General features: G+C 35.4%; 1 protein-coding gene across 1 annotated transcript in view; it reads right to left on the bottom strand.

Moving 5' to 3' along the window:
• Positions 1–25,718, bottom strand: part of LRRC7 (leucine rich repeat containing 7) — a 621,984-nt gene that overhangs the window by 88,760 nt on the left and 507,506 nt on the right. Inside the window, exons 18-22 of the mRNA XM_027971033.3 lie at positions 22,068–22,268; positions 16,466–16,577; positions 16,075–16,255; positions 12,723–14,403; positions 8,728–8,868 (exon numbers count right to left, since the gene is read on the bottom strand). Of these exons, the coding sequence (XP_027826834.2) occupies positions 8,728–8,868; positions 12,723–14,403; positions 16,075–16,255; positions 16,466–16,577; positions 22,068–22,268 (2,316 nt within the window). The remainder of the gene's footprint in view (positions 1–8,727; positions 8,869–12,722; positions 14,404–16,074; positions 16,256–16,465; positions 16,578–22,067; positions 22,269–25,718) is intronic.

Below are 25,718 nucleotides of genomic sequence, written 5' to 3'. Positions count from 1 at the left end.
CATAAAATATGTGGAGAATCATCACAATATAGCATTTCTTCAGCTTCTAAATTCTGCAGATCTTAATATTTCAAAATAAAAGAGAAAATGGTCGGTGTGATTTACTTAAAAGTCAGAAATTAAACTTAAGAAATTCAGTAATGTTAGAAAAAGTTTTGCTGAACAGACACTAGTCCAAAAAATGACTGCAAACATTTGCAGATTTAACAATTGTGATTTTGACTGCTGCGAATGATCACAAGCCTCCACTGGAAGAAGTAATTTCTGATTTTCCTGAGACACAATGCGTATGAATATATGTGTCTTTGTGTGTCTATATATCTGTGTATGTACAAGCATGTATATGAGTGTATGTATGCATGTGTGTGTATGCATGCCTCTATGTGAGTATATGTGTATGTACAGGATTCGCATATATGAGTAAATGGGCTTAGCTGCTCCTGAAGGTTTGCTCTTGACTGTTAATTGCATTAGTGTTAAGGGCATTGCAAGCTTGGGAAATTAACTTATGGCAATTAGCTGGAAGAATTATATCAGAGTAGTATTATAATTTGGCACTTTGCAAAGGTCTTGGGATATATTACTTAAGAACTCAAGGATTATTTCACTTAGTAATTGGCACATAGTTCACAAAGGCACACAGTTAAAAAACGTGTTGAAAACAACTTTCTCCAAAGTATTTTCAGTGAAATTATTGTTATATTATTCTTTTTCTGAAAAAAGTAGGTCATAAAGACAAATATACATCAAGCTTGAATCTACATCATTATGATTTCACAGATCTCAGTCTGAAGATGGTAATGGAATATCCAGATGATCTTTAAGCTATTGTTTCATTATAAAGGTGAGGAAGCATCTGTATGAGTACAAGATTATTTTGGTAGTTTTAGTCACTGTCTATGAGGAATTATGTGGATTTACAGACTGAAGGATTTTTTTCGTAGTTATAAAGATAAGTGAATCCTTCCTGAGTGATAGATAGCCAATAATAGATGCAGCAAAATCAAGAGAAACTATAGGCATAAATTAACCCAAGGTTCTACATAAATCTTGCTTTGCTTTCAGCAAACAAAACAGAACTGGAATTAAATAAATAACCCTTGGAACTCAGGTGAATGAATACATGTTAATACTGGAACTATCTGATCCTGAGTAATGCACATATATCTATAGGAAAGGACATTAGAAATTTAAAGAGTTTACGTGCAAACGTTCCCTAATTCAATGATAGTAAAATGAGTATCAACTAATAAAATAGTGAGGTCATTTTCTTCCAGGCAAAATTATATTAAAATATTATTTAATACATGTTTCCATAATTTCAACTTCTCTTCCCCTGAAATTATAATTTATATTAGTGTCTGCTTCAATAGCCAGTAAGTAGTAGGAGCTATGGAATAATATTATGGTCGTAGAAGTTAAAAAAAAGAACAAGAAAAAAATTATCTATTTCTTCAGTGCAGAAGAGACCACACTGTGTATATTGGCAGCTGGACACCTGCAGATAGGGTGTTGGAAAAGGCAAGTGATTTCTTTCCTAGGCTTGCATATCTCTGGAGCAGCAGTAGCATGGATGAGTAACTTGCAATTTTCTTAGGTTCATAACCTTTTATTGCTACCAAACATATTTCTTAGTGATACTGAGTGCTCAGGAAATGCAAGCATATGTTGAAGAGTGGAAGGTAACCACTAGCATTTATTAAACTCAGCTAAATAAGAAAGTACTGTTTCTATAGCTCATAGGGGATGATTTGGGCTGTGATATATTTTGGATTAGTTAAAATATTCTATTTGCATATTCTTTTGTGTTTCCTATTCTATACAATGGTGATAATACTTCCATTTAGGGTTTTTGGTGAGGGTTGTGTGAAAAAATGCATTTAAAATATCTCATGGTACTAGGTACATATTTTCAATAAATCCTAGTCTTTATTCTTCTCCTGTCAAGATATCTATTTTTCCCACCATTAATGTGGATAATAAAAATGACAGTTTGAACTGACATTTTGCAATATTATATTTCTTTTGATAACATAAAATTTCAAGACATTAGCTAAGCTCATTTACAACAGAGCACATCCAAAGAAGCACATTGAACCATCAATAAAGTCATAGAAAGCTACCTTAAATGCTTTTTGGAGAGGCAGTTATAAATGAGAAATGAATAAATGAATGAATAAATGAATACATAAATAAAGACAGAATACTAATAATTTATAATTCAATAGCACATGTGTATGTCTTACATGTTCTGGTAATAAGTACTATGAAATCTTTTAGGAAATTAGAATAAGCATCAAAAAAATGAAAATATTAAAAAATAAATTAAATTTATCAAACTAATTTTTATGGTTTTTATTTGCATTCTGTTAATATCAAGAAATTCTATAAAGTTACCATAGAAACTGTAATTTACTCTTTACAGTACAGAAAGCCTATATTTGGCTTGTAATCCATGGAAAATGTATAATACTAGACTTGGAATATAAGAAATATAAAAAAATAGAAATATTCAAAACATGTATCAAAATCTGGGAGTGCCTTTTCTTTTTATCCACTTAAATATTCATTGTTTAAATGCTTTATTAAGTGCAGAGTTCTTTAATCTTCATCAACAGATATATCCTCTAGTTTATTACAAGTTAGCTTAAAAGAAAATTTGGAAAAAAATAGAATTAGACACATTTTGGTAGCCTTAAAATAAAAAATCAGCAAACCAAAAAAAAACCAAATAAATTGCTGGATCAGGACTTCAGGTAGTATTAATACAAATAGCATCTTTTTGTCAATTACCATGAGGGAGTAGAGAGGTAGCAATCACACAAAGGTGCTCTCTCTGGGTACATAACTTGCAAAAAGACAATTTCAGTGTAACAGAAAAAATACAAAAGGATTCTCCTTTCTCCTAATTACAAGAAGTTAAGTCTTGCCAGCAGAGAGTGTGGGGAAAGGGCCTGGATCTCAGCTTCCAAATATTCCCTGGCAAAGGCACCATCTATGAAAAATGGATGCTGCAATTCCCTATCCAGTGCTTAATTGACAATACCTGAAAGCATTCATTTCAGTTTCTTAGGACACTTCATTCATTCTTTCTAGGACAACTCAGTTTCATTTACCATAGCACGTAAATAGAGAGGCACTATTATCATTCAGGGATTTTATGAATAAAAAGACAGCTCCAGTATTTTCAAGGGAAAATAAACAGTTTTGTTAATTTTACCTATTGAGAGTGTTTATATTTTGATCTTACTCTATATTTTAGTGCAGTTCTCATGGCTAACAATCATTTAGAGGCCTTCATGATATTTAAATAGCTGATGCTAATATTTATTATCTTAAGTGGTAAGGTGAGAGTGTCGTCTGATATTTAAATAGCTGATGCTAATATTATTATCTTAAGTGGTAAGGTGAGAGTGTCATAATAGATTTTTATATATTTGTAAATCAAAGGAAAATAATTTTTGCCTATCTCCTTTCCTGGTGAGAAGAGTTCCAGGAAATTGAACGTCAGTCATAGGACTGATTATCAATGGGTCAGTGGAGCCAGAAGGGAGACTCTGAGAGATTGTACCTTAAGAAAGGTTAACCCTAAAGTTTCCCAGGAAAACCAAACAAATTTTATAATTAATAAGCTCTGTGGGAGAGATGTATCTGAGCACAAAGGCAAAAGGGCAGAGACCAAGGTTGGAAAGAAAGGAGTCCCTGGAGTAATTTTGAAACTGATTAAGCATCCGGTACATACACCTGATAATGTTTTGCAATAGTAGCAGGGGAGGAAAGTTGTCCAGATGCCTAAATACCTACATTTTATAGGCCTTAAAGCGATCCTTTGGATCATATAATAGTTTGGGGGCAACAGAGTAGTAACCCTGTTTCTTTTCCATCCTTGCCCTCTCTCTTCTGTTGTTGTTGTTGTTTTTGGTATGAATGAAAAGTGTCAGTTGCTCCGTCGTGTCTGACTCTTTGTGATCCCATGGACTGTAGCCCACCAGCTACTCTGTCCGTGGGATTTCCCAGGTAAGAATACTGGAACGGGTAGCCATTTCCTTCTCCAGGGAGTCTTTCCAACCCAGGGATCGAACCTGGGTCTCCCTCATTGCAAGTGGTTCTTTACCAACTGAATCACCAAATAATAAAGTATTAGTGATAATTCATTTTGAGATAGGCTATTTCAATACTTGATATTCTTTTTTGATGCGAAGCTGGATGGCAGCATAGTAATTTATTTATATTGAAGTATAGTTGATTTGGGGCTTCCCAGGTGGTAAACAGCCTGCCTAACAATGCAGAAGACATGAGAGATGTGGGTTCGATCCCTGGGTTGGGAAGATCCTCTGGACAAGGGCATGGTAACCCACTCTAGTATTCTTGCCTGGAGAATCTCATGGACAGAAGCCTGGCAGGCTATAATCCACAGGGTCCTGGGTTGGACATGACTAAAGTGACTTAGAACACAGGCGCCATAGTTGATTTACAATATTACATTAGTTTCAGCTGTATACAAAGTGATTCAGTTCTACATATGTGTGTGTGTCTACATACATATATATTTCAGTTTCTTTTCCATACTTCTTTATTCTTGGTTTGCAATTTAATAGAGTTTCCAAACAGAATTCATTTACATCATCTCTTTGCCCAATTGGGAAGTTTGCAATATCTCCAAGTATTATAATTCTGCAACATTTCTGTTACAGATCATCTTGTCGCTGTTTAGTTTTTAAGTAGTGTCTACTTTTGTGACTCCATGGATTGTAGCCCTCCAGGCTCCTCTGTCCATGGAATTTCCCAGACAGGAATACTGGAGTGGGTTGCCATTTGCTTCTCCACAGGATCTTCCTGACCCACAGATCAAACCAGCATCTCCTGCACTGGCAGGTGGATTCTTTATCACTGTGCCACCAGGGAAGATCTGTGCCATCCATAGATCATCTTAGAGCTACAGTAGAATGGGAAAGACTAGAGATCTCTTCAAGAAAATTAGAGATACCAAGGGAATATTTTACGCAAAGATGGGCACAATAAAGGACAGAAGTGGTATGGACCTAACAGAAGCAGGAGATATTAAGAAGAGGTGGCAAGAATACACAGAAGAACTGTACAAAAAAAGGTCTTTACGACCTGGATAACCATGATGGTGTGATTACTCACCTAAAGCCAGACATCCTGGAGTGTGAAGTCAAGTGGGCCTTAGAAAGCATTATTACAAACAAAGCTAGTGGAGGTGATAGAATTCCAGCTGAGCTATTTCAAATCCTAAAAGATAATGTAAAAGTGCTGCACTCAATATGTCAGTAAATTTGGAAAATTAAGCAGTGGCCACAGGCCTGGAAAAGGCCAAAGAAAGGTAATACCAAAGAATGTTCAATTGTACAATTGCACTCATCCCACATGCCAGCTAAGTAATGCTCAAAATCCTTCAAGCTAGGCTTCAACAGTACATTAACTGAGAACTTCTAGATGTTCCAGTTGGATTTAGGAAAGGCAGAGAAACCACAGATCATATTGCCAACATCCACTGGAACACAGAAAAAGCAAGGGAATTCCAGAAAAACATCTGCTTCATTGACTACACTAAAGCCTTTGACTGTGTGGATTACAACAAACTGTGGGAAATTCTTAAAGAGTTGGGAATACCAGACCACCTTACCTGACTTCTGAGAAATCTGTATGCAGGTCAAGAAGCAATAGTTAGACTGGACAGGAAAAATGGACTGGTGCCAAATTGGGAAAGAGTACATTAAGGCTGTATATTGTCACCTGGCTTATTCAACTTATATGCAGAGTACATCATGTGAAATACTGGGCTGGATGAAGCACAAGCTGGAATCAAGACTGGTGCAAGAAATATCAATAATTTCAAATATGCAAATAACACCACTATAATGGCAGAAACTGAAGAGGAACTAAAGAGTTGTGAAAAGCTGGCTTAAAACTCACCATTCTAAAATCTAAGATCATGGTATCGAGTCCCATCACTTCATGGCTAATAGATGGGGAAACAATGGAAACAGTGACAGACTTTATTTTCTTGGGCTCGAAAATCACTGAGGACAGTGACTTCAGTCATGAAAATAAAAGATGTTTTTTTCCTTGGAGGAAAAGCTATGATGAACCTAGACAGCATATTGAAGATACATCGTGTTGCTGACAAAAGTCCGTATAATCAAAGCTATTGTTTTTCCAGTAGTCATATATGAATGTGAGAGTTGGACCATAAAGAATGCTGAGTGCTGAAGAATTGATGCTTTTGAATTGTGGTGTTGGAGAAGACTCTTGATAGCCGCTTGAACTGCAAGGAGATCAAGCCACTCTGTCCTAAAGGAAATCAACCCTGAATATTGGTTGGAGGGACTGATGCTGAAATTGAAGCTCCAATACCTCAGCCACCTGATACGAAGAGCCAATTCATTTGAAAAGAACATGATGCTGGGAAATACTGAAGGCAGGAGGAGAAGGGGATGACAGAGGATGAGATGGTTGGATGGCATCACTGATTCTATGGACATGAGGTCGAACAAACTCTGGGAGATGGTGAAGGACAGGGAGGCCTAGTGTGCTGCAGTCCATGGGTTTGAAAAGAGTCAGACACAACTGAGCAACTGAACAACAAGAATAGTTAATGAATCCATTCTATAGAGTACTCCAAACAACATCATAAAATTAATACAGCAGCAAAGAGGTACTTAATTTATATCTGGAGAATAATGTACACAGTGAGAAACAGTGTTTCAAGTGTATTACCATTTTTCAGGCACTGAAATGAAAGTCGCTCAGTCAGGTCCAACTCTTTGTGACCCTATGGACTATACAGTCTGGAATTCTCCAGGCCAGAATACCGGAGTGGGTAGTCTTGCTCTTCTCCAGGGGATCTTCCCAATCCAGGGATCAAACTCATGTCTCCTGCATTGCTGGCGGATTCTTTGCCAGCTGAGCCACAAGGGAAGCCCTTTCAGGCACTGAATATGTGCATATTATTCTATAGACTGACAAGAAAACAGGGCAAAAAAACTAAGTAAAATAAGGGGCTGTCCATACAATACTTTCCAGGAGTTCAAGCAATAGCTTCTTTCATACCAAGCCCTCTCTAATCTGCTCTTTACATTCTGAAATTCTATCATTGTAACTTAAGGGTTTGATTTCTATTTAATTGACAAGCCCTCCAGGAAAGCTGTCTGTTTAAGTTGGTGATAGCTCATCTGTTCCTTAGTGCAAATGAGTTTCAAGACCCTTTTGAACATTGTTTTTTTTTTTTTTTTTTTTTTTTTTTTAAGGGCAGAGGATGAGCCCTGAGCATCTAAGAAGACCTTAAGAACAGGCTCCATTAAAGGAGAGGCTCCAGTGAAAAGGGTCTTACTGATAGTAGTGTGTTGGAGCCAACAACACTCAGTCTCAATTCTGAGCTCAGGGACGTCAAGTTTACCACTTTGAAATTTCTCAGAGAGCGAGGGTTCTGTCATTGACATAGGCACAGGCCACAGATCAGGCATTTTTCTTCCTGGAGAGACTTTTGTATACAATACTGGCTCTGCAACAGGAGACTGAGGACAGAGAAAATAACTTACAGAAATTCTCAATTAAGTCGGTTTTTTTTTTTAAGTGATCATGGGTGATTAAAGAAAAAAAGCTATGAACAGAAATGTTTTGCTGATTTTATGACTCTCCTCAGAGTAGGAAGCAAAGTATCCAGAGTTAGGGACTGTTATTAAGACTAATTTGACAATAAAATATGAGTTTGAGGTCTTATGACATTCATTTTGCTGGGAGGGTAGTTTGTTTCATCTGTTCATTAATTGATTAAGAGAAGAGAGTTTGGAGGCTACCATCATTTTATTATCCTTACTTTGACATTGCTTTTTCTTTTTTTAATAAAAACTTACCAGGTTAATGACTACATTAACAATATAGTCATAATGGCATATTGTGTGAAAATGACTCATTAGTTTCCATTGAAATGCAATTAAGACAGATTGCATTAGTCAATTTAAACAGGTATAATGGACATTTTCTGTTTTGCCTGAATAAAACAAGCAGAAATGGTCCTCGGACAATGGAAATATTTTCTCTTATCGTATATGCCCTTTCAAATGAGTCTACATTTTCATTTTAAACCATGTCAACTTGCTACTTTCCCATTAACCTAGGATGAGTAAAAATTTGCTTCTTAAGCCGCAAATTCGTTTCCCATGTTTTACTTCTGTGTAATATTTCCCACACAAAAAATGGACTAATGAAGCTTTTAGAAGTGCTAATGACTTAACTGTCATTCTAACCTAGGGCTCTAGGACTTTTCCAACTAAAATCCAATCATAATTTCTTTTTCTGTTCTCAGAATGCATCAGTAAGAGAGTATAGGACTATCTCCAAAAAGTTAAAAAAAAAAGTCAACATGTGTATATATACATATACATACACACGAAAGAAAGAAAAGCAAAGAATAAAAGAAAAAGGAAATGACTAATAAGAAAAATGAGTCTTAAAGCAACACAAGAAGCCATGTACCTGCTCAATCCAAAAAGCAAAGCTGTTAAGTAGGAACCTAATAATCAGTCTAGCTATCAATATTCATTGAGCAGCTAAGAGTAGGGGCTCTATATTATTTGCCCTTATGCTTTTTGGACTCCTGAGAGTCTGTAAGCAGGATTGTACGTACAGCCTAAACACATTACGTGAACAAACAACATTAATTGGCTTTGGTATGCTGACACATGTAGGGCAGTCCATACTTACTTTCTGAAGAGGTAGTTCTTGTAGATCAAATTTAGACTTAGTCTGCAAGTTTAAAGTCATGCTTCTGCCTGCATGCATTGCTGAAATACCTCCATAGGGCAGCATGCCAAGGTTAACTGTGTTGTGTTTGTAAGCAGCATTCTGAGTAGAGGAAATAATCATGTGACAGGATGTGAACACATGCTCAACAAACTGATTATTACATGAACATGTTTAAATTTATAACATTTAACTTTATGCAGGCAAACGGTAACTTTCTTTTTTAAACATGCACTTGATCAGACAGAAGCATACAGTAAACAGTGTTAGTTATGAACATAATGAGTACCATCCAAAACTACAGAAAAGACAAAAAAGCAAAGATAACATTCTGTTTTACATTGTTACTATCTCATAGGCATAGAGCCTATCTTTTATATATCATGATTGTAGTGATTCTGGACAAATGTTTATCAGTAGTGATCTATTAATTCAAAAATTTCAAACAGTGAGGTCTTAAATTTTGTCAGCTGCAAATCTCATGGTCTCTTTCATATTGTGAGATTAGCATACACAAAAGACAAATACTAGCTCCTAATTCTGCCTTAAAACTAATGCCCTGCGAAGTTAAAGTGAAAATCAGTCAGTTTTTTTTTTTTCTGTCTTATAGGCATAATTATGGCAACTCAGGAAAAGAGCTGGTCAAAAAGTCATTCAATCTGACCAGTGGATGATTGAATTTATTAATTTAGTTAAACTACTCATTTTGTATGTGAATCCAATTATTCTCTTTTGTTGTTTCTTAAAAATTACATTTTAAACTGATGAAATTTCATAATGAAACTAAAGGAACTATGCTTTGAATTATTAATGCTATTTATCTGATATACCTAAACATTTATAGAATATTCTAGTGATATCTGCACTGCGGCTACCCTTCAGTAAGTGCATCTGAAGTTATTCCAAGTGGTTCAGTTTTTTTCTACAGAACTTCATTTTAAAATTAAGTCATTTTGCATATCTTGTCATCAGATGGTTTTCATCAGTATGATCTCTACTTTCTGCCTATCATGAAAATACAATAACTGACAGCATTTGGCCCTTTTAATTAATTTTAAAAAATCTATTGAAGTTAGTACACTTTTTAAAACCGAATATTATTGAACATTAGCAGGAGACAGTTATTATACTGACAGTTATTATTGCATTATTTGCAAAGTAATGATTTTTAGGATCAGAATTTTGTCAACTGAAAGACGATTACACTCCTGATGGTGTGCTGTCAACCATTCATATTTGTTATGGATACCTGATTATTTCATTCAGAGAATTTTTTTCATTGTCACCATGCCAAAGTTGAGAAGGACATTGAACATTTCAAGCTAGCACTTGAAGGATTCCTTAAGGTTTAAAATGACTTCAGTCTAGTGATTTCTCAGCAGCTATGGCAGAGTAGCAGTCTTAGACATATGGGTTCATGTTTTACTATCTCTCAGTCAAGTGGGGTTCTGTAGTGGAAGCACGAGCCTTGAGATCAAACCAAAGGAGAAAACAAGCACCTTTATTCTATGGCAGTACTCAGAGCTGCCTCTCCAAGGTCAACACCAAGCAAGGTCTTTAACCAACATTATGTAGAGCTGTTAAGCTTATCCAATGTCCAAGATTCTAGGCAGTTCTCTTTTATAAGGAATGGACAAAGATCTTGTAGTTTCCAGTGTAACTGTTTGATTCCCAGAGTTCAAATCACACAACTAAATTTTACTGGGAAGGAAGCAAGCTGTGCCTGGTGCAATCTCACTTTGGGCAAAATGTCAAATACCACAATACAGAACTATTTTTACATAATAAGTCTGTGCTCCAGTACCCTGAATTTATGCTGTATGTAAGTTTTAAGTAAGATACAACCTGAATAACTCAGCAACTTGATTGAGAGAGGGAAGAAGTTACTCAGAGAAAGGAGTAAGAGCTTTCAGGATTTGATGGATTGAAGCAGTATTCTAAGGTAATTTACTTTCTTTGAATTAAATGAGAAGCTATTGAACATACATTGAAATTGCTCTGAAAAATGAAAGACAAACTGAGGAAATTATAAACAGACAGGGGATATGTGAAGACTAATTTAAAAGGGAGGCATTGTCACAACAAGGGAAAATACATACAAATTTACTTTTAGTTATCTGCATCTGGGATGGGCAGGGTCTCTAGAATTCTGCTGATCTAAATCCCCTTTCTTTAGTCCTATTTTCCTCCCTCCAAATTCCTGCTCCAACTAGGGAAGATGCCTACTTTACAGCAACTCTGATCAAGGGAAATGAAACATTTATCTGGGAAACTAGTAAATAAATGATAGTACCAAATGCTTAAAATTTTGTCTTTTTTTTTTTTTTTTCATTATCTGTTTCCATTCACTCCTTTGTTGCCTCAATTTACTAGTCATTGTATACATGCTCCAAAAAGCTTCTGATAACCTTTCTCGGCTAGTTCATCTTACCCTGTTATGTATGGTCGTGTCTACACAAGGCCAGAGTTCCCAAACTGTACTGTTTTATTTGTCCCCAAATATTTTCGCCCTCCAAGTTATCTGTCTACATGGAGGGTAAAACTTGAAGTAAGGCATGGTGACAACCGACCAGGTGTCTCCCACTGACACCCAGTCATGGGGCTTTGATGAGGCTCCCTTCAAAGGGACTGAGCACATCTATTTGAAACAGACATTCTGATGAAATATTTTGCAAGGCAGAACCAGTTTCCACATTGAGAAACTAACACCCACACCCACATTTATTAGTTCACTCTTTTCTTATTAATAATTGTTTTCCTTGTCATGTAGACACGACCTACAAACAATATAATTATTTTAAAAGAGTACACCTGAAAACATAAAATTCACCATTAAGAAAATATATAATAAATGCAATGACCTATGCTTTTAATAGTTTTAACTAAAACTACTGAGTGAAACATTCTAATGGTATATTATTACCCAGATCCCCAATTTACACTGAGCGTTGAAACCTAGAAAATCAGAACAAAAAGCCCTATTTTCACAAACTAGAGTTTTAAGATTCTAAGGTCAATGCAGTGTACAGAGCCCTCTACACCAAAGCTACAAAGTACACTCAGTGGTGACGGTCAATTGATCATAGTTCTAGAAAATGAAATACCAGATTTCTCTTAGAGAGATATAAACAGCAACAAGAATATAATTCAGGCCTTATAGAAATTTTTTTTTACTCTCTTCAATTACTATGCATTCTGTGATTTATTGTGATTCAATTTTAACTGAATTGGGATTATTTTCCTCTTTTTTGCTGCAATATACACACACTAATTTGTATGTTTATAGTCTTCATAAAGACATCATCTATTTTTGTTGTCTGTAGTATGATTAGAATTTAAACATTTCTTTCTATATGAAAACCAACATTCTAAATGGCAGGACTTTCATTAAACAAAGTAATGTGTGGGAGGGCATTCAATCTCTGCTTATTTTATTTTTCTGTTTCTTGCTGGGAAGATTATTGCTCATTAGAAGTAACAACTTTAGGAGTCCCATAGCAGTAACTATATGCGGATTTTATAAACAAATTAGGTCTGACTTCAGTATATGTGAGTCTGTGCAGAATGGAGCAGAATACTCACTTTTCATAGATTCAATAAAAATAATTTTCTCTAGGTCACTAGAGAACAGTTTCATGTCCTAGGAGAGGCATTTTGCCCTCATGGCTAGAAAGCAATTGAAGCACCATCCCATATAACAGAGTTGAATTCTTTCTCACTAACCACTTTTAGGATAGTTTTGATAAATAATTGACCTACAAGTGGTGAACTCTCGAAGAGCATTAAATAGTATCCATGAAAAACTATTATGATCAATTTCCCCACATATAAGATAAATAAAATGCTCATCATCTATTCATTCATGTAGTTCATGCTTCACTACATGTGCTCAGAAATGCCAATAAAGTAAAACTAAAGGCAGGAGGGATATTCTTACAGAGAAATGCCAAACATACCCTGTCTAACCTTCTAGCTTCTATATGTCTAAGCAGCTGTTGTCTCCAGTCTGCAGGCATTTTACCACAGCTCTCCTCTCCCTTGACAGGAGTGGGCCTCGTCTTTATATCACTGTTATCTGATGGCTTGTCACCATAGTTACCCAAGTTATAGTCAGATGGTATTTTTTCCAAAAGAGCTGCCATAGTAGGCCTAGCTGAAACTGGCCTGGTTTGGGAGGCACCGTAACTCTCTGTACTGTAGCTTCTTGCAGACAATGGCCTCCTTTGGGTAAGGTTTTTAACTGGAAAACTTCCCGCCTGAGCTTTCACTTCTTGATATGAAGGGTGTTCATCTTCATACCTGCCATTCCTTTTCAGGAACTGGGACTCAGTCACTGAAACGCTGCTTTGGCGATCCAGACCACCCCTATACGGAGGTCGGCCATACCTATCACTCGGAGTTAGCTCATGAGGTTCACTGACCCTTCTAAACATGGCCATTTCTGTAGAGCTCGCCAGGGAGTCAGCTCTTCGCAAGAAGCCTGCCCTGGCGCCTTGACTTGCAAACTGGGCGTTGACCACAGCATCTTCATTAACAGATGGCTGAGAAAATGAAAACATTTGCTCCACTGGTGGGTATCCTCGGTAAGCTCGAGGACTAACCAAATCCTTGGCGATGTTTTTCCCGGGTTGTTGCACGTACTCAGAATTGTGTTGAAAAGGGGGCGGTATCCTCTTTTCCGCTTTAACTTCCACTGCTCCTTGGGGATTGAAGCTTTGGTCAAACTGATAGACTTTTTTGGTCATGGATGCTTTCTGTTGTTGAGGCCCTTTACTGCTTCCGTAGGTGAGCATCTCATCATCCAGCATCGGGACTGACTGGCTTCGAGACATACTGGTCATACCATGCTCTGGTCCCAACATTTTGTCAGGTCGTTCATGACTTCCCAAGTGATCACTCCCAGTAGCATAGTTTTCTAATGGTATATTATAAACCTTGTATGTACCAATGTCAATCTCATCGATACTCTGTGACTTTTTGAATTTATTGGACTTGATATCTTTCATTAGTGGGGAAAGCCTCTCTGTGCTTTTGCTAATCGAAATAACACCTTTAGAAGAGTCTGGGCGGCAGTGGATTTGAGAAAAAACATTACTGAGACTCCTGTTGGGATTAGAATCGTGATACTCCCACGGTACTCCTGGAGAAAAAGGACTAGGGATTTCAGTAGCTTCTTTTATATGTTCTTTCCTTTCAGGCAATGGGCTGGTGGTAGGAGTTGTCTCTAATTTGGAAGGGAAAGCAGTCCTGTCTTCAAAAGGACTAGGGGTTCTGGTCCAATTCTGCCAAGGATTGGAAGGAGGCACTTCTGTTTCTGGTGTGTGTCTGTGTGTAGACTGCTCAAGTTCCAGGGGAACACCAACAATCCTATCCTGCCTAATCAAAGGCCTGCGTCCATGAGAAGATGTGCTTCTAGCTTTCGAACTCAGGAGGGGATTATTGTTGGCATTCTCGCCTGTGGTCTCCTCGGCAACGAACCCCGTGTTATCATAATGGGAGCCATCGGTCCAGTTGTCTGTGAATGCGTCACTCATTGGCAGCCGGTCAGGACGCTGTGGTAGGTTCCCTGGGGGGACAGCCTCCCGCTGGCTGAGTAATGGCTTTGCATCAAGAGGCTGTGGGAAAGATTGTGCAATCCTGTGAACACAATGGGAAGAAGAAACATGAAAATGAGGAAGAGCTGGGTCTTTGCCAGAAAGAGAACAAGCAGGCAAGAATACCAGCATCCTTTGTTCAACTGATCATTCAGCCACACTTCACTTATGATTAAGAATAGTATTTTTATTTCATGTCCAAAAAAATTCACCCCTTTACCCTGATCTTTTATTTCTTCTCAGTTACCACCTTCCAGTACATATAGTTTACTTACCTATTATATTTATTGCACATTGCCTTGTGTCCTCTGCAGGATGTAAACTCATGAGGGCAGAGGTTTTTTTTCTCTTCGTGCCTAACATAGTACTTGGCACATAGTAGGTACTAAGCACATATTTGTCAGATGAAGGAATGAATGAATAAATGAGTGAATGAAGAAATACAGAGACTTTCAGTAATGGTCCTGAAACCTGTCTGATATTAGAACTACCTGATTCTTGGCCTCCATCTCTGGAATTTCTGATTCAGTACACTTCCAAACTATTGGTTGAAGGTACCTTTCTTATCACTTTTTGGTATATCAAATAAATTCAAATTGTCTTCAAATAATATATTTGAGGGGCAGGTATTGGAAGACATTAAATCCATTGTATAGTGAATGCGTTCACAAATCTTTTTCTAGAAGGTAAATTAAATTATGAGTATTGGTCATTGGTATGTTTATTCCAGTGACCACAGTATCTCTAGATGATGCCCATTTTTCTAAGTTTATTTTAAACCATTTGCATACTAATCTCAAATTATATATCTTTTATTATAGCCTTTTAAGTGCTTTCACTAACTGAAAAAAAAAAAAGTGCATTGGAAGGCATTTTCCAAAAGTACCTAAATCAGTCTCAGCTTGTATGACAAATAATAAATTTATAAACTGAGTTAAATTTTTATCATTGGCATCAGTGAGTAGAAACAGTCATTAATTAATTACCAAAGAATATATTGCAGATGGTATTGATATTATCAGTAAAATCTGCATGGAAGTCATTGATTATCTATGTCATATGACAATTTTTATTTGCTGTCATATGACAATTTTTATTTGCTATTTGTAGTGTGAAATATAGCAACAAGCTATAAAAAAAGGAATCAGAACTGGGCAAATGCTACTTCTCTGAGTCACTTTATTGCCCTCTATGGCTTTTGATCTTAATATATCTGTAAAAATGAAAGTAAAATAGAATAGAAGGCATTTTGGAAGGATTTAATACTTTTACTTACATTCTAACTTTCCCATGTGGTGATAAAATGATGATGATGAAGAGGCCAATGAAAAATTTATTGAGTTCACTTTGTACTCGGCACTTAGTGCTTTCCATGCATTTTACTCTAGTTTTTAACACCATTTTGGATGCTGAATGCCCAAATGTGTCACAATTATGTAATGACGCAAACACAACTTTTGATTAATTATTTTTGGTTCTATCCTCTCAATCTGCTAATCTCTTACCATCTCTCCCATAAACAATGGTTTTGCTTCACAAAATGGATTCATCCGCTCTTGGAAATCCCAGCGGGACTACATTTGCTTACCTGCCCCTTAGGTCTTCTATGCCATTCATGTGCTGAACACAATTCCCAAACTAGGAAGATTCCATTTTTTAAAAAGTTGCTGAAAATAAGCATTTGGGGACAGAAAAGAGGGAATTCTAAACACACCTGTTACCCCACAAAGAATTATGTACTGCATCTTTAGCTGTTGTCTGCAAGGACCCCATTTTAACCCGGGTGTTAGAGGATCCTGAGGAAGCCTGGGAAGGTGAGTAGTCTGAGTAAGTGCCTGAGGAAACACTGTTATTCAGACAGTGAGTTTTGTCAACTTCAGATTCATCAGTTGATTCTGAAATGTAAAGGGAAAAAATATTATAGTGCTATGAACATTGACAAGTATAAACAGAAAAGCAAGTATGAAAAATAGCATACCAGTGAATGTCAGAAATACATATTACGAAATATTTCTATAGACTATGGTGTATCATAATTTACAACTGGTGATTCGTCATGCACATGCATTTGTGGCACATTTTCCACATCAGGTTCACAATGTTACCTTTTTTGTCCTTCCCTAGCAGAACAAGTTTGGGTGGGTACAGAGGGGTCTCAGCTAATGAAGGGTGAAGTTCCCCAATCCTCATTTCATTAGCTGGATGAACAAAAGAATCCTGAGAGATATAATAATACAGGACAAGGAAAGTAAACATTTAAATACTGGTTAACCAAGAAGGCAATATCTTTATTTGGCTCAGATATAATAGGACTCTAGAATCTAGTTCACTGTGGCACATTAGGAGAAGTGAATCATACGTATCTCTAAGGTAAGCACTAAAATGTTTTTTTTTTTTCCTAATTTAAATGAGTCCATTTATCCCTCAAACACTTTTTGAAAGCTATTTATATGTCTTACACTGTGCGAAGAACTGCAGAGTTTCCAAAGAAAGACAAAATGTCACCCATGCCCTGTGGGGATTTACAGTCTAGTTACGGAGTTAGATATAACTCATAAAATAAGATTGAATTATGATAAGTAATATATAAGTAATATAATATATAAGATAGAAGCATGTAAGAGTTCTAAGGGGTGAACTCTTTTAGAGTTCTAAGAGTAAAGTATACACTGACAAACTAGATTTTTTTTTTGGATTATTAACAAAGTTAATGCACAATTGGGCCTATTTTAACCACCAATCTCTCTCTCAATGCCTACTGTTTTCCAAGTGATCATCTCAGTTTCTTTGGTTATGTCATGCCTTCTTCCTAAGATTTCTGGTTTTCTCATGATCAATCTAGCCTGCTAAATCTTCACTCTAAATTCATTCACTGAGTGTAATGAACACCACTGGTATAAGAATATAACTTTATGACAAAATAATCATATTAAAAAAACCAATGGATTTTAAACTTCTGTAGCAAATTTGGAAAACTCAGCGGTGGCCACAGGACTGGAAAAGGTCAGTTTTCATTCCAATCCAAAAGAAAGGCAATGCCAAAGAATGTTCACACAATTTCATTCATCTCACACACTAGCAAATTAAAGCTCAAAATTCCCCAAGCCAGGATTCAACAGTAAATGAACCATGAACTTCCAGATGTTCAAGCTGGATTTAGAAAAGGCAGAGCAACTAGAGATCAAATTGGCAACATCCACTGGATCATTCAAAAAACAAGAGAGTTCCAGAAAAACATCTACTTCTGCTTTATTGACTATGCCAAAGCCTTTGACTGTGTGGATCACAACAAACTGAGGAAAATTCTTGAAGAGGTGGGAATACCAGACCACCTGACTTGCCTTCTGAGAAATCTATGCAGGTCAAGAAGCAACAGTTAGAACTGGACATGGAACAACAGACTGGCTCCAAATTGGGAAAGGAGTATGTCAGGGCTGCATATTTGTCACCCTACTTATTCAGCTTATATGCAGAGACAGCATGAGAAATGCTGGGTTGGATGAAGCACAAGCTAGAATCAAGATTGCTGGGAGAAATATCAATAATCTCAGATATGCAGATGACACCACCCTTATGGCAGAAAGTGAAGAACTAAAGAGCCTCTTGATGAAAGTGAAAGAGTAGAGTGAAAAAGTTGGCTTAAAACTTAACATTAAAAAAACTAAGATCATGGCATCCAGTCCCACCAGTTCATGGCAAATAGGAAAAAAAATGGGAACAGTGAGAGATTTTATATTTTTGGGCTCCGAAATCACTGCAGATGGTGACTGCAGCCATGAAATTAAAAGATGCCTACTCCTTGGAAGAAAAGCTATGACCAACCTAGACAGCATATTAAAAAGCAGACACATTACTTTGCTGACAAAGGTTTGTCTAGTCAAATGTATGGTTTTTCCAGTAGTCATGTATGGATGTGAGAGCTGGACTATAAAGAAAGCTGAGCACCAAAGAACGGATGCTTTTCAACTGTGGTGTTGGAGAAGACTCTTGAGAGTTCCTTCGACTCCAAGGAGATTCAACCAGTCCATCCTAAAGGAGATCAGTCCTGAAGGCTCATTGGAAAGATTGATGTTGAAGCTGAAACTCCAATACTTTGGCCACCTGATGTGAAGATTGACTCACTGGAAAGGACCCTGATGCTGGCAAAGATTGAAGGCAGGAGGAGAAGGGGACGACAGAGAATGAAATGGCTAGATGGTATCACTGACTCGATGGACATGAGTTTGAGTAAACTCTGGGAGTTGCTGATGGATGAGGAAGCCTGTCCATGGGGTCGGAAAGAGTCAGAAATAACTGAGCAACTGAAATGAACTGAATTCAACTTATTATTCCCAATTAACCAGGTAGCAAGAGAACATTAAGAAATGCAAAAATACTAAATTTTCATTTTTCTAGGTATAAAAGTGGCTTGTTTATTCTCCTGAGTAAGTAGTGATATAAATTTATGCACAATAGTTCTCTTTATGTCTGCTACCCAGGTAGCTCTCAATTTCAAAATTCAGTTGCACACTTCTTTGATTAATAGTCTTTGTGAATTGGGTATTTGTTGCTGTGATCAAAAAATCAAGTGCCACCCCAAAATCAATGTGAAACAGAATTTAGAATTGTGGCATCCAATATTATTCCAAGGTTTGAGGTGGTAGGTGGTGTCTAAAAGGTGCACACATTTCATTAGTAAGTAGTTTTGGTTATTTAAGAGTGAAATAAAACTGTTATTTTTTCTTTCAGTTTATGTGTGTTGTTTTTCAGTCACTAAGTCATGTCTGACTCTGCGACCCCATGGACTGCAACACGCCAGGCTTGCCCGTCCTTCACTATCTCTCAGAGTTTGCTCAAACTCATGTCCATTGAGTAGGTTTTGTGTACTGTTTCTCAACCACTAAATGGGGCATAAATATTTACTAAGTTGTTCAGACCTAACAATAATAAATAGAACTGTTAAGTATTTCTTGGCTATAACTGTTTACTAACCACTGACACTTTTGAGCCTTTGAAATTTTAAGTCTCTTAGGCTTTGATTTTTATATATAAATAAAATCTGGCTCCTTAAAAACTGTTTCTAAGTCATCCAGTTTATGGTATTCTTGGCCATAGTCTCAGTCTAGATTTACATTAAAACTATTGGCATAGGGTTGCAAATAGAAAGTGATCAATAATTATATTGATATATCTTTCCTTCTTCGTCTTTCTCTGTTGTTTTTACCTTGTTTTTTTCTTTCTGTTTTCTGATTCTGCCTACCTCTATTTGCCTTTTTCGTGGTTTTCCATATTTAACAACATGGATAAATATATCATGTAGTGTGGAAGAGGGTACTCTTCCACATTCTTGGCAGTATGATCTAAATAATGATGATTCAAAAATTTCATACACAGGCAAAACATAAAATAAAAATGCATAATATACACAGACCAGCTAGACACTTGGTTATTTGTATTTATTATATCTGAAAGTAGAATAGATAGAGGGTGTGGGTGCTTAGTTGCTCAGTCGTGTCTGGACTATAACCCAACCAGGCTCCCCTGTCTATAGAATTCTCTAAGCAAGAATACTGGAGTATGGCCCCTTAATTTGCGTGCAGTAATTTGAAAAGGGAGGATGATACAGAAAGCAACATCTTCTCGTTCTAGGATGTCTAAAAATTGAGGAAAGATCTAGAATCTTGATTTCAGGAAAAATGTTGATATTATCAGTGAAATTTCAAGAGGAAAAGGCTTGTAGAATAAGAAAACTAAGAGTGGGGCAAATCACAGAAATAAATATGAAGCTAAAAGCTGAGCTTCCGTCTTATTTAGCTTGTCTACTATAGCTAATTAGGAAGTTCAGATAGCTAATACCAAGTCACTGTACTGTTTTTTAAGGAGGGCAGGATTAGACTTGTGTTTTGTAAAGATCAAAAGCAAGGCAGTGAGGAAGCTTGGGACAAAGTAAGCCAAGAAATTGACAGTTTTTACAGAAATGCAGGACAGAGTTCAAGCAAGACCTGAGGAGTATTAGGAGACTCACTCATGAAAATGTATAGGCGTTGGTGATTGTTTGGAAGGGGCATAGAGAAGGGAGAAAGAAGGAAAAAGAAATCAAAATACCTCTCAATTGTCTAGCTTGAGTGAACTGGTAGATAACGGTACCAGCTGAGGTCAAGACCAATTATGCAGAGGAGAAGTAAGTCTGAAGTGAAAAGATTAAATTTTTTTTTGGATTTGTTAAGTTTGGAGTCCTTGTCGGACAATTTTAAGATTTTTTCTCTACTATCAGGTTATCATTAAATTCATGATCAAAGCTCCTTTTTCCTTGCCTCACTTCTTCCATCCAGGTATAAAGCAATTTTAGGATCTATGTATTTTGCTGTAGTTATTCAGCTTATGGATTATCATTACCTTACAGTTATATGATGACAGGAGAGCTAAATATAAAGTGTATGTATACTTGTGTGTACACACTAGCTCTTAATTTTCCTCCTTTTTATATTATTGCAGTACTTAGATATAAAAGTCTGTTGCTTTGTTATAAAATATCTGTAATATTTTAGAAATGAAGAAGTACATTAATATGGCTCTTATAGGCAAAATAAAGAAGTGCTGAAAATGAATAAGTGGTGCACACCATGCTTATTTTTGCTTAGGCTTTTTTTTTCTCTTTGCCTAGAATGCCTTCCTCTGTTTTTGACTTCAAAAGAATCACCCAATCTTGAACATGGAATTCAACCTTTAACACTTCATGTAACTTTCAAAGTGACTGGCAATGATCATGTGTGTCTCCAGTTTCTTAGAGTACTATACTCTCCATCACAAAGCCGATCATGTTATCACACTTTATATATTCTCCAGTTGCTTCATCTGTCTTAAATTTACCTGGTTAGTCTCTAAATTATTTGGGGACTATTAATACATTTTATATTTCTTTTCTTTCTCTCACAGTGTTTAGCACAGTGCTAAATGTACAGTTGGTGTTCAATCAGTGCAACAAACTGACGCTTTGAAATGCAGATTTGTAAAAGAGTTTTGTCAACCTAGATATTTAAGCAGCATGTATAGGAATTTCTAGATATACTCATATCAGTTATGTTTCTAATGAAGATAAAAAGATGATAATAAAATTAGTTGAAGAGTAGATGAGATAGTACAGAGGTGGCATAAATGTAGTTGAATTCTTTTCAGACCACACAAATTGATAAGGATGAATATTTAATTCATTCTAAAATATAGGAATTAAGCTTCATATTACATTCCATAAAGCTAAATTTCAAAGTTATTGCCCCCTTTTTGCTGCTTATAATAGTGTTTTCTATAAAGGGTGAAACCCAAACACAAAAATATTTAAAAAAATTGGCCCTAAATCTGATCAAGAGTTTTAATAAGATCTGCAGAATAATAATAAAACTTCATTTATATTTCTCTAATGACTCATACAATAAAAGTTAGGGATAGTCAAAGGAATAGTGAAAATGATTTAACTTACTGACCAGGACTAGCCAGGTGAGTAAACTATTCCTTCTGCGTATTGGAACTTTCGAAGCTGTATTAATGGTTTAAGACCATGAAGGTGTCATTTATTAAATGCAACCCTCAGAGTTAAAAAGAGTAGACAGATTTATTTATACATTAGGAAAAAATGCACCTAATGAAGATCTGCTCAGTTAAAAAAAAATATCATTTAGTAATTTCAAAAAATCCAAACCACACTGGCAATTACCAATAACCTTGAAATACCTCCACTGTAATCTCCTTTGGGGCTACAGGCCACTTGTGTTCATATTTTTCTTTCACAGTTTGCTCCGTGTTAGCAGTTGGATTTGAATTTTCAACACGCACTCCATGGCTTGGTTTACCCACCAGATTTTGAACAGATTTTACCATATTCTTTAAATCCTCTGGATAAGGAGTTGGATATCGTTTTAGGTTTATTTCAACCTAGAAGTTTATAAAAAGAAATTTAACATAAAAATACCTTCAGCAAGCATGTTCACAAAACTCCATTTTATGCGCAGTAGTATAACCAAATGCAATATAGTGAGTGTTGAGCTGGCTGAAAAACTGTGCTATAGAGTGTTCTTTACACACTCTGCCTCCTAGGGCTTCTCCCCACCCCTGGTCACCCTTCTAGATTAAAAACAATTTTTGGGTTTTATCCTGTTTAGACCTACTCTATAAATGGTTGAAATAGCAGTAGGTCAAACACTTAAGTGATTGGTAATCTCTGAAAAATTTAATCAAGTTACTGTCAGCTTTATTTATACTTTAGAGGCTATTCTCTGCACTATCTTAATTATTTATAAATAACTTTTGACATTAGAAATATCTTTGAAATATCAATGCAGGAGATGCAATGAGACTCTAAAAGATTTACAAGTAGATTTATCACTTATTGAAAAAAATGGGGAGTTGACACTATCTATTAATATCATCAAATATGTACCAGCTCTATGTTAATCAGCATGTTACATCAGAAGGTAGGTAGCTAATTCTTGTTAATAACTTAAAGAAACACCTTTAGAAAGGTTTTCATGTTAGCTTTTACCCTAATAAAGTAACATGCATTATAGGTTATATCTTACAATAAAGAGAAAAAAAATTGAGACCTTTGTCTAAGATAGTCTAGGTAAATATGTAAATTTTGGCTGGTTTTTATTGAGAGATTTATTTCCATTCTTGAATTCATTTTTGGCATATGAATCTCACTTTAAGGAATACATGTATATTAATTATTATTCTTCACATTTAATTTAGAGAAAGAAAATATGAGACATTCCATGCAGAATATTCCACCATCAGAGTGGTTAAAATATATTTAAAATGGCATAGATATAAATTATCCAGGCTGATTAAAATGGAGTAAGAGGAAAAATAGGGGCATATTTACTTGGCTTGGTTTATTCTAATAGCCATGTCTTTTTGCATCTGAGTAGAATCAACTTTACAAAATGGAATGATTTATGTGACTGTGGTGAGTATGTGTTATTAAAAATATGTGTGAGGGTGGTTTAGAAGTGAGCAGAGGTGGAAGAGGAAGAGAGGGAATGAGAGATTAAAAGAGAAAAAGGGTGGGGCACACACATCCCCCCATACCTGTGTAACACATGGAATGTAAGAAACTATGACAGTGGTATAGATCTGAGGGTTATAAATATGAATTCAAACACTTTTGCTCATCTGCAGTTTAGCAAATCCACCAACTTTGTTACTCTAGTATATTTTCTTGTGGCTCACTGTCCATATTAAATACTGGGATTAGACTTCACTGGATGATTTTTAACATTCGCTTCAGTACTAAAATTAAATTATTTTTTCAATTAATGTTTAGAAAGCTTATAAAAAATCAGATAATTTTGTTAGTATAAATATCATTGAAATGTGATTTAATCCTTAATATGCTGAAACAAGGATGAAGTTAATAATATATAGAAATAAATCTAAAAAAATATAACCCATGAAAAAAATTAGACTTTACAAAAAAAAAAGTATAAGTTGTTAGAGTGTAATAAAAGTATTTCTCAGGGTACTTTATAATGCATTCTTAAATAAATAAAAAGAATGATAGCCATGCTAGACAAAGTCCACTGGGATGCATGCATTCTTGGATCTGCTGTTTAAATTGGTATTAGAAATATTAATCACAAATTCAATCTGAGTTTTAAATTATATTATTGAACTTGTTTAAAAATACCTGATATCAGAGGACTAAAAGTCAAAAAACTACATTTATAAAATTTAAATTATAAAATGATATGCCTAGTATACCAATTAAGAACACCTTTTAATTTTTAATAAGTGGTGGTATATGAATGAAAAGTAATTTTCAAATAAGGCATTAAATTAAAATTCTACACATCTTAAAATATCTTCAATGAAAAATTACATTTGTAAACTGAATCAAAGGCAAAAAATGGGATGGGACATGTTCTTTCTTAATTGAATTAAATACTTCATTGAATAATGTAATCTAATTTTTGAAGATGCTGTGTCTCCACTGACACGATTAGATAACTGTTTTCTTATGGCCATAGTGCTGAAACTTTCTGGTTATTTTATAAACAAGTTAATGTTATATTTGGTCACATCACTGAATATATTTGGGTACTTTATCTCTGTAAAAATATTTAAATGTGGAAATAGAGTAGATTTGCCATGAAGCTAAAGAAGTTTGTTTGAGGGTATATCACCTTCATGGGCTCTTTCAAAGCCTTATAAGGGGCCCTACTTATGTATTTACAGGGTTATTTTATATTCTTTTCCTTAAAAAGGCTGCTTTCCAAATTGTGGAAAATCATGAAATCTGGAATTGTTCCACCTATACAATAAGGTCCTTGCTTCCCATTTGCTGGTCTACCAGCAGAAGTGACTGGAATAACTAAATTTTACCCCCAACTAGCTATAAGCCACAAATCTGACCAGTTTCTATTTGTGTAAAATAAGTAGATGTAATGATAATATTTAGAGTTAATTCAGAACTCAAATAAGATAAATGTAAAAGTTCTTTGAAAATATACAATTTCTATGCAGAGATTAGATACTATTTTTAATATCAGATTCTACTTAGGTATTTTTAAAATCTGGAGTCTTTTGGCAATTTAGATCTATTATATATATGTCTAACCATAATATCTAACTGGATCTTTTTCAGGGTGTATGCACTATCATTTATTCAATATCTGCCATGTGCCAGGCACTATGCAAAGTGTTTTATAAGGATAAATAATTTATTATTAGTTATTACTTTATATAGATAATAAAACATTATTTACCAAATAGATTTAAATATAAATAAGTCATAATTAATAACAATTAAAATCTATAATAAATTACTTTTCATAACCCATTGTAGTATCTGCCCCTATTTTACAGAAGGAAAACAGGGGTTCAGATGGTGTAAGTTGAAGGTCATACAGCTTTAGGTATCAATGCCCAGATTCAAGCTCAGGTTTTTGACTCCAAAGCTTATGCTTCACAAGTGTTACTTGGCTCAGAGCTATTCTCTGGTATAGGTGCAGCACATATTGTACAATCTTGTGGAAGAAATAGTATAAATCTAAAATGTGAATTTTACTGAGTTAAATAAGATAATGTCAATGTTTAAAACATGAAGTTAATATATTAAAAATGAAAACAGTATTTTATAGTTTTGTTATATTGATAACCTCTCTAAAAGCATATTTTATACCCTTCTACAGATTGTTTTGCCTGTTTTCCAACTCATGTGTGATGTGCTTCTGAAATGAATAAACATGATCATAAATACAATTATATTTATAGTTTGGTAAAGCTCAAATAAAAAAGTAGTTTCTTTATATTTCTAAATATATAAGTTATAAATATTCCCTTATTCTAATATGGGATATATGTAATAGGTGGTAAAAATTTGTC

Source organism: Ovis aries, chromosome 1, assembly GCF_016772045.2.
Source record: "Ovis aries strain OAR_USU_Benz2616 breed Rambouillet chromosome 1, ARS-UI_Ramb_v3.0, whole genome shotgun sequence".
NCBI lineage: Eukaryota > Metazoa > Chordata > Mammalia > Artiodactyla > Bovidae > Ovis > Ovis aries.
This window is presented reverse-complemented; position numbering and strand designations above follow the sequence as displayed.